General features: G+C 41.9%; 1 protein-coding gene across 1 annotated transcript in view; it reads right to left on the bottom strand.

Annotated features, from left to right (window-relative positions):
- LOC129853122 (arrestin domain-containing protein 3-like) overlaps positions 1-19338 on the bottom strand; it is a 28383-nt gene extending 9045 nt beyond the window's left edge. The window contains exon 1 of the mRNA XM_055918842.1: positions 18974-19338. Within this exon, the coding sequence (XP_055774817.1) occupies positions 18974-19229 (256 nt within the window). The 5' untranslated portion in view covers positions 19230-19338. The remainder of the gene's footprint in view (positions 1-18973) is intronic.
- Between the last annotated feature and the right edge of the window lie 903 nt (positions 19339-20241).

Genomic DNA, 20241 nt, shown 5'->3' with positions numbered 1-20241 from the left:
TGTATGCGTCTCTGTGTGTGGTGTAAAGGTGGTCTAGAGTTTTTTTCCCTCTGGTTGGACATTTAACATGCTGATAGAATTTAGCTACGATTGATTTCAGTTTCTAGGACACACGTTCCGCTAGCGTAACCCCTCGACAACAATCCGCTGAAAAGGCAGCGCGGGAAATACAAAAATATTTTTCTGAAATATATAACTTTCACACATTAACAAGTCCAATACAGCAAGTGAAAGATAAACATCTTGTTAATCTACCCATCGTGTCCGATTTTAAAAAAATGCTTTACAGCAAAAACACAACATATGATTATGCTAGATCACCGCCAAGACATAGCCATTTTCCCAGCCATTTTCCCAGCCAAAGATAGGAGCCACAAAAAGCAGAAATAGAGATGAAATGAATCACTAACCTTTGATGATCTTCATCAGATGACACTCATAGGACATCATGTTACACAATACATGTATGTTTTGTTCGATAATGTGCATATTTATATCCAAAAATCTCAGTTTACATTGGCGCCATGTTCAGAAATGCCTCCAAAATATCCGGAGAAATTGCAGAGAGCCACATCAAATAACAGAAATACTCATCATAAACTTTGATGAAAAATACATGTTTTACATAGAATTAAAGATACACTTGTTCTTAATGCAACCGCTGTGTCAGATTTAAAAAAACTTTACGGAAAAAGCAAACCATGCAATAATCTGAGACGGCGCTCAGATAGAAACAACATTTCTCCGCCAAGTTGGAGTCAACAGAAATATTAAATTACATTATAAATATTCCCTTACCTTTGATGATCTTCATCAGAATGCACTCCCAGGAATCCTAGTTCCACAATAAATTGTTGTTTTGTTCGATAATGTCCATTATTTATGTCCAAGTAGCTACTTTTGTTAGCACGTTTAGTACACATATCCAAACGCTCGTGCAGGTCCAGGTGAACGTCGGACAAAAACTTCAAAAAGTTATATTACAGGTCGAATAAACTTGTCAAATTAAGTATAGAATCAATCTTTAGGATGTTGTTATCATAAATATTCAATAACGTTCCAACCGGAGAATTCCTTTGTGTCTATAGAAGTAATGGAACGCAAGTCGATATCATGTGGAATGCGCGTGACCAGGACCTGGCTCTCTGCCAGACCACTGACTCATTCCCTTCTTATTCAGCTCCACATCACAGTAGAAGCTTCATTCAAGGTTCTACAGACTGTTGACATCTAGTGGAAGCCGTCGGAAGTGCAAACAGATCCATATCCCACTGGGAATTCAATAGGCGATGAGTTGAAAATCGACCAACCTCAGATATCCCACTTCCTGGTTGGATTTTTCTCAGGTTTTCGCCTGCCTTATGAGTTCTGTTGTACTCACAGACATCATTCAAACAGTTTTAGAAACTTCAGAGTGTTTTCTATCCAATAGTAATAATAATATGCATATATTAGCATCTGGGACAGAGTAGGAGGCAGTTCACTCTGGGCATGCTATTCATCCAAAGTGAAAATGCTGCCCTCTATCCCTAAAAAGTTAAAGTCCCCGGCCACTAGGAGTGCCACCTTTGGGTGGGCGTTTTCATGTTTGCTTATTTCCTTATACGGCTGACAGAGTGCGGTCTTAGTGCCAGCATCCGTCTGTGGTGGTAAATAAACAACCACGAAAAATATAGATGAAAACTCTCTTGGCAAATAGTGTGGTCTACAGCTGATGATGATATACTCTACTTCAGGCGAGCAAAATCTAGAGACTTCCTTTGATTTCGTGCACCAGCTGTTGTTTACAAATATACACAGACCGACCCCCCCCAGCCTCGTTTTACCGGAGTGTGCTGTTCTATCTAGCCGGTGCAGCATATATCCCGCCAGCTGAATGTTATCCATGTCGTCATTCAGCCACAATTCGGCTGAAACCTAACAGTTTTTGATGTCCCGTTGGTAGGATATTCGTGATCGTACCTCTTCTCATTTACTGTCCAATGATTGTACGTTGGCAAATAATATTGATGGTAAAAGCAGATTTCCCACTCGCCGTCGGCGGATTCAATTAAAAATCAGCCGTTTCCAGCTACAGTAGTCATTTACAACATTAACAATGTCTACACTGTATTTCTGATCAATTTTGTTATTTTAAAAATGGACCAATTTTTTTTTGCTTTTCTTTCAAAAACAAGAACATTTCTAAGTGACCCCAAACTTTTGAACGGTAGTGTACATGTATATTCCATAAATATCTATGACATGGAATGTTTGATGTCTGCTAAATTGGCAAACTAACTGCAAGGTGACATAGGAATCACAATCTTACCAATCAAAGTTTGGAAGCATATATATACATATACATATATACATACATATGGAGCTTGCCCACAGCACATTCAATACCATTTTTGAGCATGGAGGAACATCACCACCCTGAACAGCAGCTACATGCTGGTGGAAGAGAAAGAAGAAGATGTGTAAGAATGCGTGGTGGTGGTGTTAGGGGAAGACATAATAGAGGAAGAGGTAGAAGGCGAAGAATAAGAGTCCCCGATGAAATCAGAGCCACAATTGTGGACCATGTCATAAACCATGGTCTTACAATGGAAGAGGCTGGCTGGAGTGTACAGCCTATTGTAAACAGATCCACAGTGTCATCCTTACAAGGTACCCCACCCTGTGTCCTCTATACCTGCGTCACTTTCTCCTGCCAATGACAGGGATATTGGCCTTGTCGGGTGTCTGAAGTACATCCTGTGCATTCTGCTTGTTGAGGAAAAAACTCTTTGCCTAATCTGAGGTGAGTGATCGCTGTCGTGATATCCAGAAGCTCTTTTTTGCCGTAAGAAAGTGGCAGAAACATTATGTACAAAATAAGTTACAAATAACGCAAAAAAAACCCACATAATAGCAGATTTGGGTTGGCGCCCGTAAAACGGCTGTCATTTCTTCCAGCGCCATCTTCTATAACACCTCCAAAACACAGGTCATGGGGTTTCTCTGTATACCTGTCGCAAGACCCACTGGTTGATGCTTATTTATAAAACCCTCTTAGGCCTCACTTCGCCCTATCTGAGATATATACTGCAGCTGCCATCCTTCACATACAACCAGGGCCGCCGCCAGGGATTTTGACCCCATAAAAGATATCACATTAGGCCCCACCACCATAGGCCACACCAACCCTGCGCAATTGCTGTAACCACACAACCTCCAGAACCCAATTGACCCATTTAAATCTTTAAATAACACTACCTTTGCAGGCTTGCAACTCTTGTAGTCCAATATTTACTGACAGTGAGCTGTGAAAATATAACACTGTGCAGACATGGATGCAACATTCTACATTCACTATTTGATGCAAGACTGATACCTTCTATAAAAAATGTGCTAAAGGTCGTCTTTTACAGTCTAAATGTGATTTTACTGGTAAAATTCTCGAATGGAAAATTCTCTTATCATTAATGAATAACTTCCAATAAATATACATTAACATCTTCAATTAAAATAAATTAACATTATCATCTATAGAATGATAAAACAAACAAGACCAGAGAGCTGTGTAAGGACATCAGGGATAACATTGTAGACCTGCACAAGGCTGGGATGGGCTACAGGACAATAGGCAAGCAGCTTGGTGAGAAGGCAACAACTGTTGGCTCAATTATTAGAAAAATGGAAGAAGTTCAAGATGACGGTCAATCACCCTCGGTCTGGGGCTCCATGCAAGATCTCACCTCGTGGGGCATCAATGATCATGAGGAAGGTGAGGGATCAGCCCAGAACTACACGGCAGGACCTGGTCAATGACCTGAAGAGAGCTGGGACCACAGTCTCAAAGAAAACCATTAGTAACACAATATGCCGTCATGGATTAAAATCCTGCAGTGCACGCAAGGTCCCCCTGCTCAAGCCAGCGCTTGTCCAGGCCCGTCTGAAGTTTGCCAATGACCATCTGGATGATCCAGAGGAGGAATGGGAGAAGGTCATGTGGTCTGATGAGACGAAAATAGAGCTTTTTGGTCTAAACTCCACTCGCCGTGTTTGGAGGAAGAAGATGGATGAGTACAACCCCTAGAACACCATCCCAACCGTGAAGCACAGAGGTGGAAACATCATTCTTTGGGGATGCTTTTCTGCAAAGGGGACAGGACGACTGCACCGTATTGAGGGGAGGATGGATGGGGCCATGTATCGCGAGATCTTGGCCAACAACCTCCTTCCCTCAGTAAGAGCATTGAAGATGGGTTGTGGCTGGGTCTTCCAGCATGACAACGACCCGAAACACAAAGCCAGGGAAACTAAGGAGTGGCTCCGTAAGAAACATCTCAAGGTCCTGGAGTGGCCTAGCCAGTCTCCAGACCTGAACCCAATAGAAAATCTTTGGAGGGAGCTAAAAGTCCGTATTGCCCAGCAACAGCCCCGAAACCTTAAGGATCTGGAGAAGGTCTGTATGGAGGAGTGGGCCAAAATCCCTGCTGCGGTGTGTGCAAACCTGGTCAAGAACTACAGGAAACGTTTGATCTCTGTAATTGCAAACAAAGGTTTCTGTACCAAAAATTAAGTCCTGCTTTTCTGATGTATCAAATACTTATGTCATGCAATAAAATGCAAATGAATTACTTAAAAATCATACAATGTGATTTTCTGGATTTTTGTTTTAGATTCCGTCTCTCACAGTTGAAGTGTACATATGATAAAAATTACAGACCTCTACATGCTTTGTAAGTAGGAAAACCTGCAAAATCGGCAGTGTATCCAATACTTGTTCTCCCCACTGTACATATATATACATATACATATATATATGGAGCTTGCCCACATTCAATACAATTTTTGAGCATGGAGGAACATCACCACCCTGAACAGCAGCTACATGCTGGTGGAAGAGAAAGAAGAAGATGTGTAAGAATGCGTGGTGGTGGTGTTAGGGGAAGACATAATAGAGGAAGAGGTAGGAGGCAAAGAATAAGAGTCCCCGATGAAATCAGAGCCACAATTGTGGACCATGTCATAAACCATGGTCTTACAATGGAAGAGGCTGGCTGGAGTGTACAGCCTATTGTAAACAGATCCACAGTGTCATCCTTACAAGGTACCCCACCCTGTGTCCTCTATACCTGCGTCACTTTCTCCTGCCAATGACAGGGATGTTGGCCTTGTCGGGTGTCTGAAGTACTTCCTGTGCGTTCTGCTTGTTGAGGAAAAAACTCTTTGCCTAATCTGAGGTGAGTGATCGCTGTCGTGATATCCAGAAGCTCTTTTTTGCCGTAAGAAAGTGGCAGAAACATTATGTACAAAATAAGTTACAAATAACATGATAAAACCCCACATAATAGCAGAATTGGGTTGGCGCCCGTAAAACGGCTGTCATTTCTTCCAGCGCCATCTTCTATAACACCTCCAAAACACAGGTCATGGGGTTTCTCTGTATACCTGTCGCAAGACCCACTGGTTGATGCTTATTTATAAAACCCTCTTAGGCCTCACTTCGCCCTATCTGAGATATATACTGCAGCTGCCATCCTTCACATACAACCACCAGGGATTTTGACCCCATAAAAGATATCACATTAGGCCCCACCACCATAGGCCACACCAACCCTGCACAATTGCTGTAACCACACAACCTCCAGAACCCAATTGACCCATTTAAATCTTTAAATAACACTACCTTTGCAGGCTTGCAACTCTTGTAGTCCAATATTTACTGACAGTGAGCTGTGAAAATATAACACTGTGCAGACATGCATGCAACATTCTACATACAGTGGTATTCACTATTTGATGCAAGACTGATACCTTCTATAAAAAATGTGCTAAGGGCCGTCTTTTACAGTCTAAATGTGATTTTACTGGTAAAATTCTTGAATGGAAAATTCTCTTATCATTAATGAATAACTTCAAATAAATATACCTTAAATATACATTAACATCTTCAATTAAAATAAATGAACATTATCATCTATAGAATGATATAACAAATAAGACCAGAGAGCTGTGTAAGGACATGAGGGATAAAATTGTAGACCTGCAAAAGGCTGGGATGGGCTACAGGACAATAGGCAGGCAGCTTGGTGAGAAAGCAACAACTGTTGGCTCAATTATTAGAAAAATGGAAGAAGTTCAAGATGACGGTCAATCACCCTCGGTCTGGGGCTCCATGCAAGATCTCACCTCGTGGGGCATCAATGATCATGAGGAAGGTGAGGGATCAGCCCAGAACTACACGGCAGGACCTGGTCAATGACCTGAAGAGAGCTGGGACCACAGTCTCAAAGAAAACCATTAGTAACACACTATGCCGTCATGGATTAAAATCCTGCAGTGCACGCAAGGTCCCCCTGCTCAAGCCAGCGCTTGTCCAGGCCCGTCTGAAGTTTGCCAATGACCATCTGGATGATCCAGAGGAGGAATGGGAGAAGGTCATGTGGTCTGAAGAGACAAAAATAGAGCTTTTTGGTCTAAACTCCACTCGCCGTGTTTGGAGGAAGAAGATGGATGAGTACAACCCCTAGAACACCATCCCAACCGTGAAGCATGGAGGTGGAAACATCATTCTTTGGGGATGCTTTTCTGCAAAGGGGACAGGACGACTGCACCGTATGGAGGGGAGGATGGATGGGGCCATGTATCGCGAGATCTTGGCCAACAACCTCTTTCCCTCAGTAAGAGCATTGAAAATGGGTTGTGGCTGGGTCTTCCAGCATGACAACGACCCGAAACACAAAGCCAGGGAAACTAAGGAGTGGCTCCGTAAGAAACATCTCAAGGTCCTGGAGTGGCCTAGCCAGTCTCCAGACCTGAACCCAATAGAAAATCTTTGGAGGGAGCTGAAAGTCCGTATTGCCCAGCAACAGCCCCGAACCTGAAGGATCTGGAGAAGGTCTGTATGGAGGAGTGGGCCAAAATCCCTGCTGCGGTGTGTGCAAACCTGGTCAAGAACTACAGGAAACGTATGATCTCTGTAATTGCAAACAAAGGTTTCTGTACCAAATATTAAGTCCTGCTTTTCTGATGTATCAAATACTTATGTCATGCAATAAAATGCAAATGAATTACTTAAAAATCATACAATGTGATTTTCTGGATTTTTGTTTTAGATCCCGTCTCTCACAGTTGAAGTGTACCTATGATAAAAATTACAGACCTCTACATGCTTTGTAAGTAGGAAAACCTGCAAAATCGGCAGTGTATCCAATACTTGTTCTCCCCACTGTACATATACATGGAGCTTGCCCACATTCAATACCATTTTTGAGCATGGAGGAACATCACCACCCTGAACAGCAGCTAAATGCTCATGGAAGAGAAATAAGAAGATGTGTAAGAATGCGTGGGGGTGGTGGTGTTAGGGGAAGACATAATAGAGGAAGAGGTAGAAGGCAAAGAATATTAGTCCCCGATGAAATCAGAGCCACAATTGTGGACCATGTCATAAACCATGGTCTTACAATGGAAGAGGCTGGCTGGAGTGTACAGCCTATTGTAAACAGATCCACAGTGTCATCATTACAAGGTACCCCACCCTGTGTCCTCTATACCTGCGTCACTTTCTCCTGCCAATGACAGGGATATTGGCCTTGTCGGGTGTCTGAAGTACATTCTGTGCGTTCTGCTTGTTGAGGAAAAAACTCTTTGTCTAATCTGAGGTGAGTGATCGCTGTCGTGATATCCAGAAGCTCTTTTTTGCCGTAAGAAAGTGGCAGAAACATTATGTACAAAATAAGTCACAAATAACGCGATAAAACCCCACATAATAGCAGAATTGGGTTGGCGCCCGTAAAACGGCTGTCATTTCTTCCAGCGCCATCTTCTATAACACCTCCAAAACACAGGTCATGGGGTTTCTCTGTATACCTGTCGCAAGACCCACTGGTTGATGCTTATTTATAAAACCCTCTTAGGCCTCACTTCGCCCTATCTGAGATATATACTGCAGCTGCCATCCTTCACATACAACCACCAGGGATTTTGACCCCATAAAAGATATCACATTAGGCCCCACCACCATAGGCCACACCAACCCTGCGCAATTGCTGTAACCACACAACCTCCAGAACCCAATTGACCCATTTAAATCTTTAAATAACACTATCTTTGCAGGCTTGCAACTCTTGTAGTCCAATAATTACTGACAGTGAGCTGTGAAAATTTAACACTGTGCAGACATGCATGCAACATTCTACATACAGTGGTATTCACTATTTGATGCAAGACTGATACCTTCTATAAAAAATGTGCTAAAGGCCGTCTTTTACAGTCTAAATGTGATTTTACTGGTAAAATTCTTGAATGGAAAATTCTCTTATCATTAATGAATAACTTCAAATAAATATACCTTAAATATACATTAACATCTTCAATTAAAATAAATGAACATTATCATCTATAGAATGATATAACAAACAAAACATTTTAAATCAGCAGCATATTTTTGAACTAAGTATACATACCACCTCAAAAATAAGCAGCTGTAAAAGTGGAAATGGAAATGAAAAGGCCTGATGGTGGCGCTAGAGGAAAGGTCAAGTGGTTACCAAATCAATAGGTTTCTTCCACTTGGTCTTGATTGTGCACAACACATTTTATGGCAATTCAGCCATTACTTTGAGATATACTGTATCTTCTTCTCAGCCTGTGGGCATCATGTGTGTCGTGATCCAATATCCATAGCCATGCCATTTAACAGTTATCACTGGCCCTTCCTCAGCCTTACTCACCAAGAGCCCAGCACCGAGCCTTCCTGCTGGCAATGTCACTGATCAAGTCTTTGAAGTCCAGCTTTCTAGCTAGATGACTTTCAATGGACAGCATGGCAAAACTGCAAAGCCTGTCCTGGGACATAGTGGACCTCATATAGTTTCAGTTGTGGCTTACTGAACGCTCTCTCGCCACCAATACAACTGTCAGCTTCATTAAATAGTACCCGCAAAACACCAGTCTCAGCGTCAACAGTGAAGAGGCGACTTCGGGATGCTGGCCTTCTAGGCAGAGTTCCTCTGTCCAGTGTCTGTGTTCTTTTGCCCATCTTAATATTTTCTTTTTATTGGACAGTCTGAGATATGGCTTTCTCTTTGCAACTCTGCCTAGAAGGCCAGCATCCCGGAGTCGCCTCTTCACTGTTGACGTTGAGACTGGTGTTTTGCGGGTACTATTTAATGAAGCTGCCAGTTGAGGACTTGTGAGGGGTCTGTTTCTCAAACTAGACACTCTAATGTACTTGTCCTCTTGCTCAGTTGTGCACCGGGGCCTCCCACTTTCTATTCTGGTTAGAGCCAATTTGTGCTGTTCTGTGGTAGTACACAGCGTTGTACGAGATATTCAGTTTCTTGGCAATTTCTCGCATGGAATAGCCTTCATTTCTCAGAACAAGAATAGACTGACGAGTTTCAGAAGAAAGTTATGTTTTTGGCCATTTTGAGCCTGTAATCGAACCCACAAATACTGATGCTCCAGATACTCAATTAGTCTAAAGGCCAGTTTTATTGCTTCTTTAAATCAGCACAACAGTTTTCAGCTGTGCTAACATAGGTGCAAATGGGTTTTCTAAAGATCAATTAGCCTTTTAAAATGACCAACTTGGATTAGCTAACACAACGTGCCATTGGAACACAGGAGTGATGGTTGCTGATATGGGCCTCTGTACGCCTATGTAGATATTCCATTAAAAAATCTGCTGTTTCCAGCTACAATAGTCATTTACAACATTAACAATGTCTACACTGTATTTCTGATCAATTTGATGTTATTTTAAATGGACACATTTGTTTTGCTTTTCTTTCACAAACAAGGACATTTCTAAGTGACCCCAAACTTTTGAACGGTAGTGTACATGTATATTCCATAAATATCTATGACATGGAATGTTTGATGTCTGCTAAATTGGCAAATTAACTGCAAGGTGACATAGGAATCACAATCTTACCAATCAAGTTTGGAAGCATATATATACATATACATATATACATACATACATACATACATATGGAGCTTGCCCACAGCACATTCAAAACCATTTTTGAGCATGGAGGAACATCACCACCCTGAACACCAGCTAAATGCTCATGGAAGAGAAATAAGAAGATGTGTAAGAATGCGTGGGGGTGGTAGTGTTAGGGGAAGACATAATAGAGGAAGAGGTAGAAGGCAAAGAATAAGAGTCCCCGATGAAATCAGAGCCACAATTGTGGACTATGTCATAAACCATGGTCTTACAATGGAAGAGGCTGGCTGGAGTGTACAGCCTATTGTAAACAGATCCACGGTGTCATCCTTACAAGGTACCCCACCCCGTGTCCTCTATACCTGCGTCACTTTCTCCTGCCAATGACAGGGATATTGGCCTTGTCGGGTGTCTGAAGTACATCCTGGAAGAGGCTGGCTGGAGAGTACAGCCTATTGTAAACAGGTTCACAGTGTCATCAATTGTGCAAAGGGAAAACAGGTAAATACAGCGAGGGAAAACTTTTTGATCCCCTGCTGATTTTGTATGTTTGTCCACTGACAAAGAAATTATCAGTCTATAATTTTAATGGTAGGTTTATTTGAACAGTGAGAGACAGAATAACAACAAAAAAATCCAGAAAAACGCATGTCAAAAATGTTATACATTTATTTGCATTTTAATGAGGGAAATAAGTATTTGACCCCCTCTCAATCATAAAGATTTCTGGCTCCCAGGTGTCTTTTATACAGGTAATGAGCAGAGATTAAGAGCACACTCTTAAAGGGAGTGCTCCTAATCTTAGTTTGTTACCTGTATAAAAGACACTTTTCCACAGAAGCAATCAATCAATCAGATTCCAAACTCTCCACCATGGCCAAGACCAAAGAGCTCTCCAAGGATGTCAGGGACAAGATTGTAGACCTACACACGGCTGGAATGGGCTACAAGACCATCGCCAAGCAGCTTGGTGAGAAGGTGATAACAGTTGGTGCAATTATTCGCAAATGGAAGAAACGCAAAATAACTGTCAATCTCCCTCCGCCTGGGGCTCCATGCAAGATCTCACCTCGTGGAGTTGCAATGATCATGAGAACGGTGAGGAATCAGCCCAGAACTACACGGGAGGATCTTGTCAATGATCTCAAGGCAGCTGGGACCATAGTCACCAAGAAAACAATTGTTAACACACTACGCCGTGAAGGACTGAAATCCTGCGCCCGCAAGGTCCCCCTGCTCAAGAAATTACATATACATGCCCGTCTGAAGATTGCCAATGAACATCTGAATGATTCAGAGGACAACTGGGTGAAAGTGTTGTGGTCAGATGAGACCAAAATGGAGCTCTTTGGCATCAACTCAACTCGCCGTGTTTGGAGGAGGAGGAATGCTGCCTACGACCCCAAGAACACCATCCCCACCGTCAAACATGGAGGTGGAAACATTATGCTTTGGGGGTGTTTTTCTGCTAAGGGGACAGGACAACTTCACCGCATCAAAGGGACGATGGACGGGGCCATGTACCGTCAAATCTTGTGTGAGAACCTCCTTCCCTCAGCCAGGGCATTGAAAATGGGTCGTGGATGGGTATTTCAGCATGACAATGACCCAAAACACACGGCCATGGCAACAAAGGAGTGGCTCAAGAAGAAGCACATTGAGGTCCTGGAGTGGCCTAGCCAGTCTCCAGACCTTAATCCCATAGAAAATCTGTGGAGGGAGCTGAAGGTTCGAGTTGCCAAACGTCAGCCTCGAAACCTTAATGACTTGGAGAAGATCTGCAAAGAGGAGTGGGACAAAATCATTCCTGAGATGTGTGCAAAGGTGGCCAACTACAAGAAACGTCTGACCTCTGATTGCCAACAAGGGTTTTGTCACCAAGTACTAAGTCATGTTTTGCAGAGGGGTCAAATACTTATTTCCCTCATTAAAATGCAAATCAATATATAACATTTTTGACATGAGTTTTTCTGAATATTTTGTTGTTGTTATTCTGTCTCTCACTGTTCAAATAAACCTACCATTAAAATTATAGACTGATCATTTCTTTGTCAGTGGGCAAGCGTACAAAACCAGCAGGGGATCAAATACTTTCCCCCCTCACTCTATGTACTCGTTCTTTACTTTTGTTACAGCATTTCATTCACAACAATACAGCAACTATTGTAAAGGTAAATGCAAGTCTGAAAATCACAATGTACCGTAAGATAGGTATGAGGAATACAAAGTAATACAGCACAATTTGAATAGAAGATACTATCTGTAACATGATCTATTGGTGAATTCGACATGTCATACATAGGACTGCACCACGACCTCATGCTGGTGGCAGAGCAGCAGTATTCAGCAATCAGCAACAACAAGAAATTTGCAACATGGTCAAAGCCAACAATTCCATCAGGCTAAGAGAGATCCAAAGTGCAATCATAAATGATCAGGCTAAGAGAGATCCAAAGTGCAATCATAAATGACAACAATATCTTCACAAATATCAATTCTCTCAGCATTTCCACTATAGACTATGAAACAACTCTACAAGGTGCCATTTGAGAGGAATAGTGACAGAGTGAAGGAGCTACGGTTGCAGTATGTCCAGGTAAACCATTGGCGTGCACATGGTATATTGTACAGGGAGTTTCTGTACTTCAATGATGCCTGTATATACTTCTTGAAGTTGTAGATGCCCATAAGAACAGAAAACATTTATACTTTACTAAACTGTCTGATTCTAGAATAGGCTATGTAAAACTAACTTTATATTTTGTTTCTGTGTTACTATATAGAGAATTATGGAGCTGGAAGGACATGAAATTACCCACATTCTTGTTTTTGTGGACGAGGCTGGGTTCAATCTGGCCAAAGGCAGGAGTAGCCGCAATCTCATTGGACACCGAGCCACATTGATCATAATATTGGGGGCAATATTACAATGTGTGCTGCCATTTCTGAGAATGGTGTGAAGACAAATATTCTATAACACACAACTTCTCCTGTCCTTCCTAAATACATTTTACAGAGACCTAATACCAGAACACGAAAGAGGTTAAATTAGACCAGATTTGCCAAATTATGTAATTGTGTGGGATAATGTCAGCTTACACCAAACCAACATTGGACCTATTTTCTCTCCATACCCCCTGATTCCTACCGCAAGCTCTGGATCTTGCAGCTAGCTAGCTGCTATCTGAGTGACTATTGGCTAACGTCGGTCCCGGAGCAAACACCAATTATCCCGGAGCTAGCCAGCTGAAGAGTTCCATCAGCCACTCCTGGTCTACAATCACCTAGCCCGGACCCGTTTTACTGCCGATGCGGAGCACCACCGGGCCATCATGACTGGACTACCAACGTTATCTGCCCGAGGGAGTTATTCAACTGGCCCCTCCATCGCGACGTAACCTGAACGCCCATCTGCTAACTGCGGCCCATTATTCGTTAGCTGTCTTGAGTATATCGGCTGCTAGCTGAATAGGTCTATCGGACAATTTTCCTGGGCCACTATAACTATAACTATTTTGCCAAATGGATTGGTCCCCACTACCACATGGAACCCCACTAATCTACCGACAAAAACGCACAAGGTGGCTAAAAACAGACCTCCGTCTTATGCTAGCTTGCTACCCATGGCCCAGCTAGCTGTCTGAATCGCCGTGACCCCAACCAACCTCACTACTCACTGGACCCTTAGGATCACTCGGCTAAGCATGCCTCTCCTTAATGTCAATATGCCTTGTCCATTGCTGTTCTGGTTAGTGTTTATTGGCTTATTTAACTGTAGAACCTCTAGCCCTGCTCAATATACCTTATCCAACTCTTCAGTTCCACCACCCAGATATGCAATGACATCACCTGGTTTCAATGATGTTTCTAGAGACAATATCTCTCTCATCATCACTCAATACCTAGGTTTACCTCCACTGTATTTACATCCTACAATACCTTTGTCTGTACATTATACCTTGAATCTATTTTATCGCCCCCAGAAACCTGCTCCTTTTACTGTCTGTTCCGGACGTCCTAGACGACCAATTCTCATAACTTTTAGCCGTACCCTTATCCTACTCCTCCTCTGTTCCTCTGGCGATGTAGAGGTTAATCCAGGCCCTGTAGTGCCTAGCTCCACTCCTATTCTCCAAGTGCTCTCTTTTCTTGACTTCTGTAACCGTAAAAGCCTTGGTGTCATGCATGTTAACATCAGAAGCCTCATCCCTAAGTTTGTTTTAGTCACTGCTTTAGCACACTCTGCCAACCCGGATGTCCTAGCCGTGTCTGAATCCTTGCTTAGGAAGACCACCAAAAACTCTGAAATCTCCATCCCGAACTACAACATTTTCAGACAAGATAGAACGGCCAAAGGGGACGGTGTTGCAATCTACTGCAGAGATAAACCTGCAGAGTTCTGTCCTACTATCCAGGTCTGTACCCAAACAATTTGCACTTCTACTTTTAAAAATCCACCTCTCTAAAAACAAGTATCTTACCGTTGCCGCTTGCTATAGACCACCCTCTGCCCCCAGCTGTGCTCTGGACACCATATGTGAACTGATTGCCCCCCATCTATCTTCAGAGATCGTGCTGCTAGGTGACCTAAACTGGGACATGCTTAACACCCTGGCCATCCTACAATCTAAGCTTGTTGCCCTCAATCTCACACAAATGATCAATGAACCTACCAGGTACAACCGCAAAGCCGTAAACACGGGCACCCTCATAGATATCATCCTAACCAACTTGCCCTCTAAATACACCTATGCTGTTTTCAACCAAGATCTCAGCGATCACTGCCTCATTACCTGTATCCGTAATGGGTCAGCGGTCAAACGACCTCCACTCATCACTGTCAAACGCTCCCTGAAACACTTCAGCGAGCAGGCCTTTCTAATCGACCATGCCCGGGTATCCTGAAAGGATATTGACCTCATCCCGTCAGTAGAGGATGCCTGGTTATTCTTTAAAAATGCCTTCCTCACCATCTTAAATAAGCATGCCCCATACAAGAAATTTAGAACCAGGAACAGATATAGCCCTTGGTTCTCTCCAGACCTGACTGCCCTTAACCAGCACAAAAACATCCTGTGGCGTTCTGCATTAGCATCAAACAGCCTCCGTGATATGCAACTTTTCAGGGAACTTAGAAACCAATAAACACAGGCAGTTCGAAAAGCCAAGGCTAGCTTTTTCAAGCAGAAATTTGCTTCCTGCAACACAAACTCAAAAAAGTTCTGGGACACTGTAAAGTCCATGGAGAATAAGAGCACCTCCTCCCAGCTGCCCATTGCACTGAGGATAGGAAACTCTGTCACCACCAATAAATCCACTATAATTGAGAATTTCAAGAAGCATTTTTCTACGGCTGGCCATGCTTTCCACCTGGCTACATCTACCTCGGTCAACAGCACTGCACCCCCCACAGCAACTCGCCCAAGCCTTCCCAATTTCTCATTCTCCCAAATCCAGTCAGCTGATGTTCTGAAAGAGCTGCAAAATCTGGACCCCTAAAAATCAGCTGGGCTAGACAATCTGGAGTCTTTCTTTCTAAAATTATCCACCGAAATTGTTCCAACCCCTATTACTAGCCTGTTCAACCTCTCGTGTCGTCTGAGATTCCCAAAGATTGGAAAGCAGCAGCGATCATCCCCCTCTTCAAAGGGGGGGACACTCTTGACCCAAACTGCTACATACCTACATATATCCTACCCTGCCTTTCTAAGGTCTTCGAAAGCCAAATTAACAAACAGATTACCAACCATTTCGAATCCCACCGTACCTTCGCCGCTATGCAATCTGGTTTCAGAGCTGGTCATGGGTGCACCTCAGCCACGCTCAAGGTCCTAAACGATATCTTAACCGCCATCAATAAGAAACAATACTGTGCAGCCGTATTCATTGACCTGGCCAAGGCTTTCGACTCTGTCAATCACCACATCCTCATCACTCAACAGCCTCGGTTTCTCAAATGATTGCCCCGCCTGGTTCACCAAGTACTTTTGCGATAGAGTTCAGTGTGTCAAATCAGAGGGCCTGTTGTCTGGGCCTCTGGCAGTCTCTATGGGGGTGCCACAGGGTTCAATTCTTGGGCCAACTCTTTTCTCTGTATACATCAATGATGTCGCTCTTGCTGCTGGTGAGTCTCTGATTCACCTCTACGCAGACGACACCATTCTGTATACTTCTGGCCCTTCTTTGGACACTGTGTTAACTACCCTCCAGACGAGCTTAAATGCCATACAACTCTCCTTCCATAGCCTCCAACTGCTCTTAAATACAAGTAAAACTAAATGCATGCTCTTCAACCGATCGCTGCCTACACCTGCCCGCCCGCCCAGCATCACTACTCTGGACGGTTCTGACTTAGAATATGTGGACAACTACAAATACCTAGGTGTCTGGTTAGACTGTAAACTCTCCTTCCAGACTCACATCAAACATCTCCAATCCAAAGTTAAATCTAGAATTGGCTTCCTATTTTGCAACAAAGCATCCTTCACTCATGCTGCCAAACATACCCTCGTAAAACTGACCATCTTACCGATCCTCAACTTCGGTGATGTAATTTACAAAATCACCTCCAACACCCTACTCAACAAATTGGATGCAGTCTATCACAGTGCCATCCGTTTTGTCACCAAAGCCCCATATACTACCCACCACTTTGACTTGTACGCTCTCGTTGGCTGGCCCTCGCTTCATACTCGTCGCCAAACCCACTGGCTCCAGGTCATCTACAAGACCCTGCTAGGTAATGTCCCGCCTTATCTCAGCTCACAAGTCACCATAGCAACACCCACCCGTAGCACGCGCTCCAGCAGGTGTATTTCACTGATCACCCCCAGGGCCAATTCCTCCTTTGGCCGCCTCTCCTTCCAGTTCTCTGCTGCCAATGACTGGAACGAACTACAAAAATCTCTGAAACTGGAAACACTTATCTCCCTCACCAGCTATCAGAGCAGCTCACAGATAACTGCACCTGTACATAGCCCATCTATAAATAGACAAACAATTACCTCATCTCCTACTGTATTTATTTATTTATTTTGCTCCCCAGTATTTCTACCTTGCACATTCACCTACTGCAAATCTACAATTCCAGTGTTTTTATTGCTATATTGTATTTACTTCGCCACCGTGGCCTTTTTATTGCCTTTACCTCCCTTATCTCACCTCATTTGCTCACATTGTATATAGACTTATTTTTGTACTGTATTATTGACTCTATGTTTGTTTTACTCCATGTGATACTCTGTGTTGTTGTATGTGTCGAACTGCTTTGCTTTTTCTTGGCCAAGTCGCAGTTGTAAATGAGAACTTGTTCTCAACTTGCCTACCTGGTTAAACAAAGGTAAAATAAATAAAATCAAAATAAATTGTCAGGGAATGGTTTGCTGGGCATGAAAGGACAAGAATGGAGTTCCTTCCACCATCCTCCTCATTCCTAAATCCGATATAAGAGGTTTTGTTCAGCATGGAGGTGGATGCCATGAATGCTGCTTGTGAGGACATCACAGGCGATCACTGCAGGGGATGGTTGCGCCACGCAAGGAGATTTTTCCCCCGGTGTATCGCAAGGGAAAACATCAGATGTGATGTTGACGAAAATCTCTGGCCAGACCAACAAGAGCGACAGGATGTCCACCAAGAAGATGGGAACTTGCAATGTTACGTACTGTGAGGAGGTACAATTTGTTTTTTACAGAACTACCACAGTTTTTTTCATTGCTGCTGTTTGTTTTTTTTGCTGCATGGATGTAATTTTGTGGCAAATTCTCTGTTCACTACATATGACTTTACATGTAAGAATAATGTAAAAATAGACATACAAATGTGAATTCTCTGTTTATCTATCTAATGCTAAAAAATAATAATCTGGATACATACAAATGTGCATATCCTTTTCTGTGTACTACATTATTGACTTTTCCCAGTAAACTTTTATCTACTGTTGAAATCGGTATCTAAAAAGCTCAGTGATACACAATAGCATTCAGCTAGACAAAACGGACATTCTTGTACAGTACAGTAAGCAGTCAGTGTCAACAAAAAAGTTGAACAAACTGAAATCTGTATAAAAACAAACATTTCCAGGGTTGACTGCCATGGTGAACAAACATCTAAACATTTTGACCAGTACAGCTCACACGATGACAATAACTAGGTTTTGAAGCATGAATTCAATGTTTTGGGTGAGTTACTACATTTTGCAGACATGCAATAGAGTTGTGAAGCCCCATAAAACAGTTGTGACAATTTAACTTACAGTTTAGAGAATGTTAAGACTTTAAAAAAAAAACTGTAATATTGAAAAATATTTACCTAATGTTGTAATCCTTTTTTTGTCATTTTGCCTTTTGGTAGGCTGACATTGTACATAGGAATTTGTTCTTAACTTACTTGCCTAGTTAAATAAAGGTTAAATAAATCAAATAAAAAAACACCCCATACCTTGTCACAACACAACTGATTGGCTTAAACACATTAAGGAAAGAAATTCCACAAATGACCTTAACAAGGCACACATGTTAATTGAAATGCATTCCAGGTGACTACCTCATGAAGCTGGTTGAGAGAATGCCAAGAGTGTGCAAATCTGTCAAGGAAAAGGGTGGCTATTTTGAAGAATCTCAAATATAAAATATTTAGTTTAACACTTTTAGTTACTACATGATTCCATGTGTTATTTCATAGTTTTGATGTCTTCACTATTATTCTACAATGTAGAAAGTAGTAAAAATAAAGATAAACCCTGGAATGAATGTGTCCAAACTTGACTGGTACTAATATATATATATATATATATATATATATATATATATATATATATATATATATATATATATATATATATATATATATATATATATATATATATATATATACACACACACACACACGAAGCAACGTTATGCCCCTTGTAGTGCAGTAGTAGCGTCGTTCGACCATTATCTATCTATCTAACGACGCTACTACTGCACTACAATAGGCATAACGTTACTTCGTAAATAAATGTCCCATATACAACTCTGGAAGCTGTGCTTGATGCCTTACCTTGGCCTTTTTGTTCTCGAATGATAAATTGTTCAATGCTGAACATCTTGTCCTTGGAATGGTAAGTTACAGTTGTGTTATTATGATGTTCTGTCCAACGGACCTCTGACTTACCCTTCGCTTTTATGGAAAGATAATCTATTTTGCAATCTTTTCCTAATTCCAACGTTATTCGCCCCGAAATGAAGTCGCCGCTGCTAAAGGTTTTGCCTACACCGTCGTAGGTTACGGAAATGTTCTTTACGGTAGCCAACATCTCAAGAAGAGCGCACGGAGAGATAGTAAAGAAACTCAAATGTTCAAAAGTTATGAAGGGAGCGAGTCTCTTTCACTATGTAGTCTAAACGATGGGCGTGGTATGAACCAGAATATTACAGTGAGACGATGAATATGGCGATTCTCATTAAAACAGGGAAGAAGCCATAAACCAGTTTTTCAAGCATAATACAATCAAAATACTTTCGTTACTTATCAAAGAATGGAGTTTCGTTGATCAACTATTGTCATTACTACCGTTACGGTCAGTATGTACTTCCAAAAAGCCTCATGTCTTCTCTAGTTTTGGTGGCCTTAACTTCATGTTGGTTTGGAATTAGAATATTGACAAAATTCCAGTGAAACCTTAATTTATAAGCATAATTTTTCTCAACACATATATACGGAATAATCGGGATATATTGTATAAAAATACTTCCTTGTTTTTAGAATATTGTTTCCGAAATAATATCCTATTGGTGAGTCAACTTGTAAATGCAGAGTTTTTTTTAAATGGTTATAAGGAATTCGTATCACTTTACAAGATCCCTGTAACACCTAAAGATTTTGCAATTGTTTTAGATGCCATTCCCTCAGGTGTTGCTCTATTATTCAGGAACGTGTCAAGACCTGACCCTCAGAACCTACCTGCCATTAACCCTGTTGACTCATCAGTAGGAAAGATTTGTTTCTCTATTGGTCCATTCAACAACAGAGCGATACGAACCTTGTCATGCGTTATTGGAACGGTTTTATTGATAATACCTGTTGGAAAAATGTTTGGATGTTGCCACACACATACCTATTTGTTAAGAAAATTAAGCTAGTTTCCTTTAAAATTATTCATAAATATGATCCTGCCAACCATTATATGAAGAAGTTTAAGAAAAACTCAAATGGTCCCTTTTGTAATGACCACCCAGAAACGGTGTTACATTAATACAATGCCAAAAAAGATGCAAGGAAACTGTGGCAAGACATCAGTAGATTTATAATTGAACACATTTATGAAG

Source organism: Salvelinus fontinalis, chromosome 4 (assembly GCF_029448725.1).
Source record: "Salvelinus fontinalis isolate EN_2023a chromosome 4, ASM2944872v1, whole genome shotgun sequence".
Lineage (NCBI taxonomy): Eukaryota > Metazoa > Chordata > Actinopteri > Salmoniformes > Salmonidae > Salvelinus > Salvelinus fontinalis.
This window is presented reverse-complemented; position numbering and strand designations above follow the sequence as displayed.